This window comes from Cardiocondyla obscurior, linkage group LG05, assembly GCF_019399895.1.
Source record: "Cardiocondyla obscurior isolate alpha-2009 linkage group LG05, Cobs3.1, whole genome shotgun sequence".
NCBI lineage: Eukaryota > Metazoa > Arthropoda > Insecta > Hymenoptera > Formicidae > Cardiocondyla > Cardiocondyla obscurior.
Window position 1 is genome coordinate 3,201,223 of NC_091868.1, and position 14,036 is coordinate 3,215,258.

Here is a 14,036-nt window from a genome sequence, read left to right on the forward strand (position 1 = left end):
CGAAAGTTGGTTATTCGAAACGATCTATCTCTCTTTCTTTCTCTCCCTCTTTCTCCCGCGAATTCCGTAGTTAAACGCCACGTCGGTTCCGGTATAGAAGATACAATGTAGGTGACGTAAATTGAAACCGCTGAACCGGAAAGGGTTAAGAGTCAGACTCGAAAGTTCGTTCGTTCTTGCTCGGTTGAATAACGCGATACGCTGCATATCACCGGGCATTGCGAGCGCGAGTTGCGTGAAAATACAGCCCCCGCGATTCTTTATCGCGCCCGTGGAAATAAACGAACACGATATTCACGATCGATGCGGAATAAGCGAGCGGACCCCGCTGTTGTATCAGCGGCACGCCACGGTCCTAAACATACATCTCTAAGCGGGCCAAAATGTTACGACGTGAGCGATTAACCCTTTCATCGCGGTGGGCGTGTGATGTGTTGACGTTGATTTGCGCGGGGCGTGCACACACGCCCGTTCGGAATTAAAAGTTGTGCGTAATTCTACGGTAAAGGGCTCTCTTACTTAGAATTAGCGTCTTTCATTTTTTACAACGGTAGCAGTGCGCCACGAGAAAACGGTTTATTTAACCATCTCCGGCCTGCGTTTACGAACGTTTCTTATCTGGCCTACTATGTATAAAGAATTACCGTCGGGAGCTGTAAGGGCCCGACCAAATAATAAAGAGAGCGAGATAATCGAAAAAGTAATAGAACGCCGAAAGAAATAAACGCGCACGCAAGGGCAATCTTTAGCTGCTCGTATGTGATCCGTCGATGAAAGGAAAAGATTGATAGGTCTGGCGGAGGCCGTGGGGTGTACCGGAACGCTTGGAATCCTCCGTTATCCCGATGAACGCTTTATTCTCTCGTCGTTACATTCCCGTCATTTGCTACGCGGCGTTCGAGCAATATTCTGCTCCCCTTTCTCTCTCTCCTCCTCCTCCTCCTCTCTTTGTGCCTCTCCGCGTCTTTCTCTTCTACGATTCTCCCTCTCGTTCCTTCAAGCTGGTCAAGTGCCGTACATTCTCGCGAGCAAGGGACTACACGCGTTCCTAGATGGTTCTCGGTCCACACCGATGAGGGTTGCTGCGCGCCGTGTCTTCCTCCCCCTAACCCTCTTGTCGCGCGCAGATGGTTACGCTCGTACATGCCCGGACGTATAGCTACTCCCGTTCATGTCCTCCTCGTCATCGTTGTAGTTATGTATACAAGGTGCAAGTAAAACGTACCGCAGCTCGCGCGACAGAACTTCGCAAGAAGGCAGTAGCACGAAACCAACGAAGAAGAAAATAAAAAAAAAAGGGAATAAAAAAAGGAAGAACGGGAGAAGTTTACGTAAACATGACTCCGCAAATACCTCCTCTCGAAGTTGCCGCTTGTCGTGTCGGTATACATCGATCGTTGCGAGTAGCGTTAAACTTCCCGAGAAAGATAGAGAGAGAAAGCGATAGTAATAGTTTATCGCTACGTAACAGGTATATTTACCGTCAGTCAGGAATGGCGTTCGTGGTCCTGCGACGACGGTTAGCGTACGTAATCTTGGCGTGGGGTGCGTCGAATCTCATACAAAGCGCGGGCGTAGATGTTCCATGAAGCATCGGTCACCGAGGACTCCTCTCTCGTACTCCGCGGCCGAGAGAGGAGGAAATCACGTACGCCAGCCGCTCGTCGCAGCAAATGCCATATCTGCCTTTCGGCGTACGTTATACCGATCGATATTCTATTATTACCCCAGACGTCGTTGCGTGTTATTAAGATTATTTATTAATACGAATTAAACGTTCCTCTTCGTCACCCATATCGCACCTGAGATTTGCGCCGTGAATGCATAACACGAGGTATTACCGGCTAAGAATTGCGCTTAGCGGGGCGTTCGAGCGTGACGATAATCCCGGCATTAAGCGCGAGATAAGCGCGTGACGTTTTCTTTCGCTCCCTTTAGTGCTCGCAAAACCCCCCCCCTCGATCTCTAGGCGCGGTGCGCGGGCCGCGGATTTCGCTCGCACCCTGTATGTCAGGAGCACGTGCGTGGACGTTCGCTCGCTCGCTCGCAAAAAAAAGAGTGCATGGCATTCTCATTAGTTGGCCTATGGTACACGTAGAACAACGGGGGTGCAGGAAGGACCCTTCAATTCTTTCGCTCCAAATCCAACATCTGTTAATTGGAGGTCGTTTGCCTACGCGCCCACTATTCGCCCTCTCTTGCCTCTTTCCCTTTCGTTGCAAGGGCTTCCAAGTACCGCCCGCTGTCTCATTACCGCGGTGGATAAGGCTCGACCGCTTATCCCTTTGGATGAGTAGTTAAGAAACGACGGGGCGCGCCGGGGAGGAGGAGCGAGAGAGAGAGAGAGAGATAATAAAACGACAGGTTGAGGCGGTAGAGAGTAACAGACGATGGGGCGGCTCGTTTTCTCCGGGATATCGTTTTTTGAAAAATCGACTTTAAGATGTACTGCATAAAGGCTTTGTGAGCCTCATTTATTAAGCATTTTTTTCCAGAAAAGATCACTCAGGTACTTTACATATTTGGCGAAATGGCGAATAAAACGTCAATTACGTATTAACGTTTTAATAAAAAGCATTATACCTCGTCATTAAAATTACAGAAATGTGTATAAACGATAAAAGTCAAGTATTCCTTCTTCTCCTCCTCCTTCTTCTCTTTTCTTTTTTCTACTTTTTTCTTTTCTTTTTTTTTTTTTTTATTTTAGACAGATTTTAATTTAAGGAAAGTTTGCCAGACACTTCGAGGCACAATCTTTTGTTAAAAATTTGTTGGAAAACGACTCGAGCATAAAGTGTTGGTGCATTAACAACGTGCTTCGGGAGAAAGACTCGCCGAGAGGTTTTACGTTGAAAGTATACCGCCGCAGTTCCAGCAGATTCGTCGTTAGGGCTGTTGATAACTTTTCACCGAGAAACGATGAGCCTCGTTACGCCCAGCTGATGCGACATACTATGTAGCGAGCGTAATATCGTCTCGCGGCCGAAGATTAAAGGGCAACAAGGGGTGGGGGAGGGGGGTAAGAATCGACGAAAAGTCGGACGAGGTTCTCAAGTTGGACGAAATAAGAGCGGACCGGTTACTGTCGAGCTTTACGAGCTTTAAAGCACCGAATACTCGTACCCGCCGGGGATAACCCATCGCGCTTTACTCGCGTACACGCGCGCAGTTTTCCTCTGCCCCCATCCTCCCCGTCGCGTAAACGTCGTTATTACGGAAACGTGGATCGCGTCCCAAGACGACGCAGCAGCCGCCGCTGCCGCCACCGCCGTTGCCTCGCGCTCCGGTGCCTACTTGTACCTAATTGGACTGGAAGCACGTATAAACTTGGATTAGATTTCGCTGGAGCGACTCACTCGCCGCCAACTGCCGGCAACTAGCGTCTTTAACTTCCGCCCGGCGTTTGCTTGCGAAAGAGACAAGGAGAGAGAAAGACAGCGGGGGGGAAAAAGACAGAGAGAGAAAGAAGGGAGAAAAACACGCGGAAACGGCCTCTTGCCCGCGGGCAAGAATCATCGTGCTCGAAAGACTTTAACGAAAAGCAAGGAGCTTTAGGTGCTATTAGCGCGATATCTCGAGCCCGCCATTCAGGCTCAATTAGAGAGAGGATGAGCGTGAGAGTTGGAAGGAAAGGAAGAGAGAGAGAGTCGGACGATGACGTCCGTTCGAACGCTTAACGTAACGTCGACGAATGGCCGACTAAGTAATTGCCCGACTGGAATTATCCTGCGAACGAGGGACCGAAAGCGACGTGACGGACGTTGATGAGTGCGATCGCCGATACCGCAAACGGAGACGCGTATCTCGAGCTAATTGGACCTCGGTGATCGCGTGAGAGGGAAGCTGCTCTTCGAAATGGCTCGTAGAAGGATGTTTTAATAAAATGTTATAAAATATTAATCTGTAGAAAAATTATTAATTAAATTTTTTAATTTGACGCTTTATTTTTAACACGTAATTTATTAATTTACTGAGGTGCCGAAAATACTTAATATTTGCTTGACCGAAAAAAATTAATCTTCCATATATTCTTCTCAATTTTTAAACATTTACATTGCATAAAAGAATAAAGTGACGTTCAAGAATACGTTTACGACTCGAGTAGACATTCGTGTTCTAATATTTGTGTTAAAAATCAAATTTTGCAAGTTTAAACCAAGTAGAATCCCGAGAGAGGATCGTTGATTTCCCATAGAGAGCTCGTGTACACCGTGTGAAACACCCCGTATCTCGTCGTCGCTAATAGTGCCAAAGTTTGGCTGTTTCGCCCCCTTTGTTTTGCGAAACGTTTCTTCTTGACCAGCAAATTCCCCCCTGGCGAAGTTTCGCCTCGTCTAAACATTCTAGAGAAAGTGACGCGCTCGTGCGACGCTCTACGATTTCTTGTCGCGTAATTGGACCGGATCGTTAGACATTCGTTATTCGACTGGATGCACGCTTCATTAAAGCGCATTCAGCACGATGATAATACGGCGTCATCGAAATTTGGTCGATACTCGGCTCCCGGCTGGAAACCATTAGCCACGATCGCCTACAATACCAAATTAACGGCATTACACGGAAGGGAAGTGGCGATGTGCGTGAGCCCCGTGCGTGTACGAGACGTACGGCGTGCGTGTGTGGTTTACGGCGGCTAACGATCCGCGACGCCGGGATATATGGTCGCGGTGTTCATGCCGATTGTAGGAACGGCGCTTCCGACGCGACCGATAAAATGATTTCTCTTTTTTTCCCCCTTTTTTTTCTTTTTTTTTTTTTTTTTCGTCTCTGCGGCTCGAACTGTGAAGTATCGATTATGCGCGGTCGTTGGCACAGAAAACACACTCGGGGATTCGGCGTCGGGATGCCCGGGAGTGCTGCGATGATATCGATCGCTCGCGTAGGGAGACGCGGCTCGCTCTCGCAGAGGGAAGCCTTTCGGCGCGATCAGTAAATCGCGCTCCGAACCGACGCGAGTTAATTCCCGTGGCCGCACGCCCTGGCCGTGGCCATACCGCTCGTCCCGCAGGACCAGAAGCGACACGCGAAGCGGTATCACGGGCGCGTCTCCGTTGAACGGGATCGCGTGACACAACGCGCGCGGTTTGCGCGTTCGCGGCATAAATAAAGCGCTCCTTACGCCGCGCTATTCCTATGTAAATTCAAGCGCGTATACACGTAGTACACCGACGACCAGATAATTTTGCCGCCACGCGGTCTAATTTTAGCCCGCGACTCCGTAACGCCCGTGTAATGTCGCGACATTCGCGCGCGCACCGCTCGACCGTGTCACATTATCGATTCGAGTCCCGCTCTATGTAAATGTAAACGAGATTCGCGACGCGAGATTGAGATTTTCTTCACCGCGAGCCGTCCGGCGGACCGGCGATGACCGCCGTAAAATGCGCTGTCGCGGAAAAAAATAAAGCGCTGACGGCACTAATGAGAGCAGTTCCAGCATTAAGATCTTAATCTACACATGTCATATTAATAATCCAGACGCCGCATTGAAGATTTAAAAAGATATTGTCAAGAATTACGATCTATTATTAATATTTTCGCCTCTCTTTTTTTATTTCACGAAATTTAATAAAAAACTAATGGGCAAAGTGTAGCAGAAACAAGATAAATATACGAGACAGTTAACATAAAGCAATTTTCATTTAACAAGAACGTTAATTACTCAGCGATCGTCGAACTGGCGATTAAATAATTCTCTTATCAATAAATAAATTTGGTATCTCGCCAATTGCTATAATTGATTTAAGAAAACCGTTTTACGCTTCTATTTCGCGCTCGCATTTATCCGCACGGCTACCTTATATCCTTTTAGATTGAGACAGTAGGAGTCTCGAATAATCCGGAAACCCCAGGCTATAAAGAGCGCGCCTGATCCCGATTCTGATCCTGATTCCGTATGCACCGTGTACCTATTTACGTGACGTATACCTGGCCCACGGGGGCGCAATCCTCATTTTTCACGTTGCCGCGTGCGCGCGCGTAGCCTATGGGATTCACGTAAATTCGGTATATACCGTATAAGGTACACAGCGACCGCGGAGGATTGGAAGAGCAAAGGAATAAGAGAGGAGGGTGAGCCCCCGACCCTCCCGCGCACGTCACTCCCGGGGAAAGTTTACAGAGTGCTACTGCGACACGGCGAAAGGGGTTGAAAGCTGGACCCGGGCGACTGCGTCGAGGAAGCCCTTTATCTCTCTGTCTTTCTCTTTCTTCCCCCTACCCCTCGTTTTCTGAGAAATTGCGTTACATTTGATTCACCGTCGGAATCGTTAGGGTCTCGGGACCCGAGATAGCGACCCACGTTTTTCAAACCGTCCTTGCCGTCTATGAAAGCGACCTTTCTTCTGTCGAGAGCTCTGTCTCTTTCTCTCTCTCTCTCTTTCCCTCCCCTCGTTTTCACTATCTCTTTCCCTCTTTCCCTCCGTTTGTCTCAAATTTCAATTCGTTGCTTCCAGCCTGGCACGCGGCGGGCTTCGTGCTGTTTCTCGCAGTCTCATTCCGTAGTCATTCCACGCTTAACCCGGTAATGCATCCAATGCCATGCATCTCCGTTTCCTTATATCGCGCAGTTTTGTAATTTTTGGTTTACAATTCAAATATAAGGCTTAATCTATTCGGGGAAAACCCGCGATTTAGAATTCTCCTCTTAAAAGAGGAATGATGTCAACCTCTAAATATTTTCACGTTTATATGTGCATGTATAACCGTTCACAGCTCTCGCTATCTCTCTTTTCGCATTCTTACAAAGACTGAATATAGAGCATCTAGTTCTTTTCATACACAAATTTCTAAAGACGCATGGGTATTCTGAAAATATTTTCCATTTGAAATAGCTGATGTTTGAGTTTTCTTATTTGAATACTGTCCAAGTAATTTTAGAGAAATTGAAGTCTTGAAAGTCCTTATTGAAAATGGAGTTCTCTCTAAAACGCGCGAAAACGTTATCGAATAAAACTGAATTAAAAATATTACAGTCCTGCGGTTTCAGCAAAGAATTATTCACACATGAAATCCGGCCAGAATGACGGGACATTGTGGTCAACCAAGAATATGTTCCCCCTTCTTCTTTTTTTTTTTTTTTTTTAATTTTTTTTTAGTCGGTTCCCGGACCCATCGCGGGTATTTGAAATTCATTTTAGTTTGTCCTAGTTCCGTACTCGCGGTACACGAGCGAAAAATCGGATGACTTTTGTGAAAGCTTGTTAAAACTTTAGAGCGCTTCAAACCGAACGTAGTTATGGCGCTCTTAGCGAGTAAGTCGATATCAAAATGATTCAATAAAATGACTTAAATAATAAAGGGGTGAAAAAAATATCAAGGTAAGACTGTCCCACTTCTGTTTGAAAAAAAAAAGAAAAGAAAAAAAAGAAAGAAAAAAGAGAAACGAAAAGTACAAACGTTTCCTGTTGCCCTGTCATTCTCCGGTTGTGGCGCATCTAGCGCGAGCGGGCAAGTATTGTCCACTCAGACAGGCGACTAGCAACGTGGTGTCTTTTGTAATGCAACGGTGCATCATGGTGATGGGTTGTTGTCTGTTGCAGTGCTACGGGATGAGTTTCGCGCAGAGCCACAGAACACGAGGGTCGCCGCCGGGGAGACGGCTTTACTGGAGTGCGGACCGCCTCGCGGCCATCCGGAGCCGACCCTCCATTGGAAGAGGAACGGTCACATAATAGACCTCGAAGCGACAAAACGGTGAGCTTTCTTTGTGACCCGCGGCCCTGTCCCTTTGAATTTCGCTTGACACACCGCGACGGCCGAAAACGCAACGAAATTGCACGCCCGACGCGAGGCGAAAAAGCGTAATGATTAAATGCGAGGTCGACTATTTTGCCGTCGGGGCCCCTCAGCCTTCTTTTTCGGCGACCCATCGCCGTAAGGATACGGCGGAGTGCCGCAGCTGCCGCGTGAAAATGACTTTAAGCCGCGATCTCTTCCTTTACTTTTTCCTACCCTACCTTTGTTCAATTGTAGTGCTAGTCTGCGACCAGACGCAACAGACTGATACGATATTACTAAATAAACCGCGTGAAACGGTATGCAGCCGCTGTAATAAATATAAGCAAGTAAATAACGCTAAATTTAATCCACCCGAAAATAAGCACCGAGTTATTTTGACGCGCTCTTCATTACTCGGCTGCGTGACGATTAATTCGATCTTGTCACCTGGACCTCGAACGAATGATAAAACAATAATAAATATATCGCGTTTGCAATTTGCGTGGCCCTTTAAAAGCGCGAGCGCATCCGCCGTTGCGTCCGCTTCAAACCCGCCTGCCTATTCCCGATTAAATTGCAACGTACATACGAGAAAGCGTCTGTCTATACGGGAATTTTGCCCTGTGTGTCTCCATACGCAATAATGTCGCGGCAGTAAGAGCAACTTTTATGCTCGCGGGATTACGGCCGGGAAATCTACTTTTATAGACGAGAGAGAAAGAGAGAGAGCGGCAAGGGAGAACAGGGGGAGGGCGAGGGATGGAACTCTGGATTAACTTAATTCTAACAGCGACGCGCAAGGGTAAAAGGGACGTCGGCGGAACAAAAAAAATCGTATCAAACGCTGCCGCTAACGCGAATATACGGATGGTTATCTCGCGCCTGCGAAGTTTCGGGCTGGGCGTAAAACTCTTACGAAGATTCATCTTGACACACAATTTGACGGTCATTTGCATATTTAAATATCCCTTTTCCTTCTTTTTTCCTTTTTTTTTTTTTTAATCATTAAAGTCTGTAATAGCTAAACTTTTTGTAATATTTCTGCCATAAGCTATGCATTTTTTATAATTAAAATTAAAAAAGAGAAGCGAGATTAAATTGCTGCGTCGCCATTTATCGGCTCGGATTTAAACATCATCCGTTCCTATTCGCGGCGCTCAATGACGCATTGAATATTGCTGTATTTAACTCCATCGCTGATATTTTCATCAATCGGAAGTAAATCCATTGCGTGATGTGTCAATAAAATTTCCCGCTGAGGCTTATCGGTTTAATAATAAATCATGCAATGATATCCGACGTGTGTAATAAAGCGCAGTATTGCGAGATGTATGCCCCGTATTTACTCGCAAATAACATCGTCTCAATGATCGCGTTATATCCGAAAGCGTGTAACCGAACGAGAAACAGGCTCGGGAGACTCGCAACTCAACCCGATGCAGGAGCCGACGCATAAATTCGGCAGGGTACGAATTTCACCTCTCCCTTTCTGGCTCTTTCTCCTTTCTCTTTCCGTCGTTCTCTCTTCCTCCAGAATCAAGCTTTTAAGCGTACGCTTGCGCGAGCCACCTCGTTGTAACGACCCAGCACACTTCCGCGCTTCTCCGTCTGCCATTCGTATCTCGGAACGGGCGATTTTTTTTTTCTCCCCCGAATCCCCGTGGATCGACTCGATCAAACTTTCATGGGGCGCTGAACGCCTCTTAGTTTTTTTCGCGCCGCGACCCGCCCTCTATCTCGCTCTTTCTCCCCTGCTCGGGAGGGATGTTAGCAAACCCTCTCGCGACCTCCCTTCCGATCGGTGAAACTCCGCCGGAGATAAGAAAAAAGGGATTCTTATTACCAAAGTTCTCCAATGCGCGATGAAAAAAAAAAACGCACGGCTGGGAATTAAGGAGAAATTTATCTGAGATGTTACAGCGCGCGAACGGAGTAAAAGGCGGTGTATAATTTATTGTACTTAATAAATTGTTAATTGATTATCTTTCCCACGATTTTTATTTACACTAGTAGGACTAGAAGAATCCATGCGCCACGCGCGCGCTATTTTCTGAGAGACTTTAATTACAAAGTGCAAAAAGAAAAAAAATTAGGCTACTTACCAATCTGCATGAGCTTCAGCGGAGTTGTAGAATTCTGGCGTTGGCTGTAACATAAAATGCAAAAGATTAATGTAGAGATGCTGGTATAACAATTGATAAAGTTAAAAAAAAAAGTAAATTTTTTTTTTTAATTAAAGATTTTATTAAAAAAATTTATATTTACCTAAGAGTTGCTTCGCTGATGCAGGATGCCCTTCCCGAGCCTGTTCCTCCTCTCAGCTGCGTCGATCTGTAACAAAAAAATATATATATATAATTTAATAAACGGTAACACTAGAATCGATTAATCAGCTAATTTATTCGTAACACCGATTTTTTAATTAGAGAAATAATAGGACAGAATTGTTGCGTTACGGGAAATATATCGCTGGGCGATTCGGTTTTCTTGTTTCGTGCAATTACCTCCATTTACCGTTACTTGCGCCGTATTGTACACGTTAGCTTAACGCTTTCCGAGACCCTAACACATGCTTCTTTCTTTCTTTTATGGATTTCCGTTCTCTATGGGACACGGTACCACGTTTTGACCCGGCCACCCCAGAGCATGTGACATACGATTTTCTTTTTTTTTTTTTTTTTCTTCTCCGCTCCTTTCGGATATCCAAGAGGGTAAGAGGTGCAAAGGCCGACGGAAAGCGAGAATAGAGGCTATTTTTTTCCCCGCACGTGGACGAAACGAAACCAAACTCCGCACACGCTCGTTTATTCGCTCGCTCGTTTCGACGGCTATTTTCCTCTCCTTCGTCTCGATCAATAGGGTACTCTCCTCCGTTGCGGCGGCCCGCGGAAACCCCCGTCTCGTTCCGTTTCCCCCTTGTTTCTCCTCCATCACCGCCGTCCGTCCCCGCGCCGGATTTACCGATGGAAAGCCCGAAGCCGCGATAAATTAGGACAACCGATAGGAATTAAATCCGGCCGTATCGGAACGCCGAGACCGCGTTGCTCTCCTCCGCTGCTCTTTTCCTCTCCTCCTCTCGGTGCGAAGGGAACGTGGTAAAACGGGACGCGGAGAGCGATGGAAGAATGGTCGCGTGGCGAGGAGAGGAGAGGAAAGGAGAGAGCAGGTCAAAAGGGGCGTCAGGAGGGCCGGGGGAGGTAATCGAGCACCACCGACGCGAAAATTAATTGACACTATAAATTAGAGAGAGCGCGATCGAGGGCTATCGATCGATACGCGTCGTCGCGAACCCCGTTCTCCATACGCGCGATATTGTGCATGTGCACCCCCCTTAAACGAGACGGCCGTTTAATCTCGTGACCGCCGACGCGGGGAAGAACGCCTCGGGAATGTCAAGTACGCAGTCTTGAGTGCTCGCGCCTTCGCGCGCCTTATTCCCTCGCATAAATAATATCGAAGGGAAGACGAAGGAACGGACGGAAGGGTGCGGAAAGCACGTACCTATATACGAAAACGCGCCGCTCTTGAAAGTTCCTCACCCGCCGCGGCGGCGGAGGACCCGGGACCGGGCAAGACAAACTGCGTCTCCTCGAACGATTAACACACGGGCCCGAGCCCCCCTCGAAATTGTCTCGCGCGACAGTTCGCGCAGGGAACGTTCTTCTCCCGTCCGCGTCATCCGAAATTGCGAAAGTTGGGTAACGTAATATGATAATAATGTATTACGATAATAAATATATTTTGCGATAACGCCAAGTATGGGGACCATTACCGTCTCCTACCCGATGTTTGCGGCCTTAAAGAGGCCGTCGATCTCACAGGCGGAAATTAATCGTCGTAATTTTCGTCGCCGCCGCTCTTATCGAATGAGAGACGTCGCGCGTCTTGATTAATCGTTGATCGGCCGTTTCAGGATAACTCTGGTGGACGGGGGCAACCTAATGATATCCGACGTGAGACCGGCCGACCAGGGCAAGTACCAGTGCATCGCCGAAAACATGGTTGGTACCAAGGAGTCCGCGATAGCGGTTCTCACGGTTCACGGTAAGTATTACAAAGGGCTTAAAAGCAAGAACGTGCTTTTCCCCCGCATCTCCCGGCGCGATCAGGGCTAAGAGAGGCCAAGCACGGATTCGTAGACACTGTCGGGCTTAGCTCGGTTTAGCGCCGCACTTAACGCTAATCCCGAATGTCCGATAAGTACTGTTCCGTCTCACGTAGCCGTAAATCTCAAATTTGGATTAAATATTCAAGAGAAACTCGACGGTTAAAGCATCGATAACTCTCGTCTATGTCTAATTTGGCAGACGGCATTATTCGATTTTGGTAACTGTTGCATTGCGTGTGACACGGTCAATGGTTTTATGTTTGCGCTTCCCTTCTTTAATTATCGTTTTTTTTTTTTTTTTTTTATCGTTCTCATTTTATCGAATAATAATTTATTTTTATTATGCATTATAAAAGCGAGCAAAATAAAATTATATCGTTCAACACGGTTTCGATTCTGAGCGCGATTGCGTCATTTATTATTTACAACAACATTATTAATCTAACTCTGATTTATTAATTCTTATCATTAATCTTTAAAATGCCCTTTGTTCTTTGAAGCCGACCAATCGCGGCACCGGTAACTAAACTGCGTTAAATAAATAACGTTCGCGCGGTCCAATTTGTGACCACGGAGCCGTTCGAAATCCGATGAAAAGCCGCGGGCCGTAATTCGGAATACCCCCAGACCCTCCCCCTCGGGCCGGCGCTATCGGGATTTTCCAACCAAATCCTCGCTCTGTCTTCGCAGTGAAGCCGTTCTTCCTGACCATGCCGTCGAACCAGACGATCCTCACGGATCAGACGGCGGAGTTCGCCTGCAGGGTGGGCGGCGACCCGGAGCCGGAGATCCTGTGGCGTCGGAACGACGGCAAGATGCCGATAGGCCGGGCGCATATTCTCAACGACAAAAGTTTACGCATCGAGCGGGTGAACCCCCAGGACCAGGGGACGTACATCTGCGACGCGGAGAACGGCGTCGGGGCGATATCAGCGAGCGCCACTCTTACCGTGCACTGTGAGTATTAATCCTCCCTCTGTCACTTCCCTCGTCCCTCCCTGCGCGCTCGAGAATCTGCTCGACCGTGAAATTAATTACGCGCCCAGTGTACGATTATCGTGACGAGTGAAGGGGTGCCAGAGAGGAGGGCAGACGCGTATTATCACCGCATATCAAGCTCCGCAATGTGCATCCTGTCGGATGTCGACTTTTGCGCCTGGCTTCGACACGAAATCGAATCTGCGGCTTGGAAAATTCCAACATGTTGTCGAGTAGTCGCTCGGAGATAGGGGGACTACGATGGACACGGTATTACAGTTAGACAGCCTAAAATCTTCATGCTCAAGCGAACGGAATGAGTTCTGAACGGTCATATATAATCGATAACGTTATCGTCAATCATGTATATCTTCTCTCAAAAGTGAGCTTTATTCAAACGAAAAATTTAATCTTGTGATAAAAAGTTTTTATTAATATGAAATTTTTTATTTAGTTCAATATTTTATTTGAATTTTACTAAAAATTTTATTTTACTCGATCAATTTTAAATTAATAAGAACTCGACGGAGACAAAACTGAAAATGTTCAATATTTCCATGGCTAAAAATAAAATCTTTCGTTACATTTTTTATTACTCATTAATTTTAAAAATTAATCAGATTACGCGATACGTCGTACAATTTTTTTATTCTATTTGCCAACAGATTAGATTGTACGATTAAGCGTCGTGTATTTAATGGCAAGGACTGTCAGTCTATTATTTTTATATGAAATATATGAGCAGTTATGATCGAAATCGGGCTATTTGTCGCAGCGAGGCCAGTATTCACCAACTTCCCCAAGGACGAGACGGTAAACGACGGTACCGACGTCACCTTCTCGTGCGCGGCGCGCGGCGCCCCGAAGCCGTCGATATTTTGGACCCGGGAGGGTTCTCAGGAGCTAATGTTTCCCGGCCACACGTATCAAAGCCATTACACCGTCACGGAAGACGGAAGTCTGAGTATCAAGGCCGCCGTCAGGAAGGACGAGGGCCACTACGTGTGCAGCGCTATTAGTCAGGCCGGCGCCAGCACCGCGACCGTATTTCTTCAGGTACGTAAGCCTCGTAATCCACGTCTCGACGGTGGTTGAATCCCACGCTCGACGGTCGCGTACGATCCCGAAAATCTTTTCTTACTCGTGAGCGTCACGAATTTTTTTTTTCCTTTCCTATCCTTTTTTTTCTTATTTTTTTTTTATTACAATGTTAAGTACGATGCTACCGATT

The 14,036-nt window shown here is 47.0% G+C and overlaps 2 protein-coding genes across 4 annotated transcripts in view; one reads left to right on the forward strand and one right to left on the reverse strand.

Annotated features, from left to right (window-relative positions):
* Positions 1-14,036, reverse strand: part of LOC139102640 (uncharacterized) — a 132,826-nt gene that overhangs the window by 104,643 nt on the left and 14,147 nt on the right. For all 3 annotated transcript variants that reach the window (XM_070656709.1, XM_070656708.1, XM_070656707.1), the window contains exons 5-6: positions 9,985-10,050; positions 9,822-9,865 (exon numbers count right to left, since the gene is read on the reverse strand). The gene's annotated coding sequence lies outside the window, so the exon portion shown is untranslated. The remainder of the gene's footprint in view (positions 1-9,821; positions 9,866-9,984; positions 10,051-14,036) is intronic.
* LOC139102638 (roundabout homolog 2) overlaps positions 1-14,036 on the forward strand; it is a 91,832-nt gene that overhangs the window by 66,251 nt on the left and 11,545 nt on the right. Inside the window, exons 3-6 of the mRNA XM_070656703.1 lie at positions 7,542-7,695; positions 11,633-11,763; positions 12,518-12,784; positions 13,581-13,861. Coding sequence (XP_070512804.1) covers positions 7,542-7,695; positions 11,633-11,763; positions 12,518-12,784; positions 13,581-13,861 — 833 coding nt within the window. The remainder of the gene's footprint in view (positions 1-7,541; positions 7,696-11,632; positions 11,764-12,517; positions 12,785-13,580; positions 13,862-14,036) is intronic.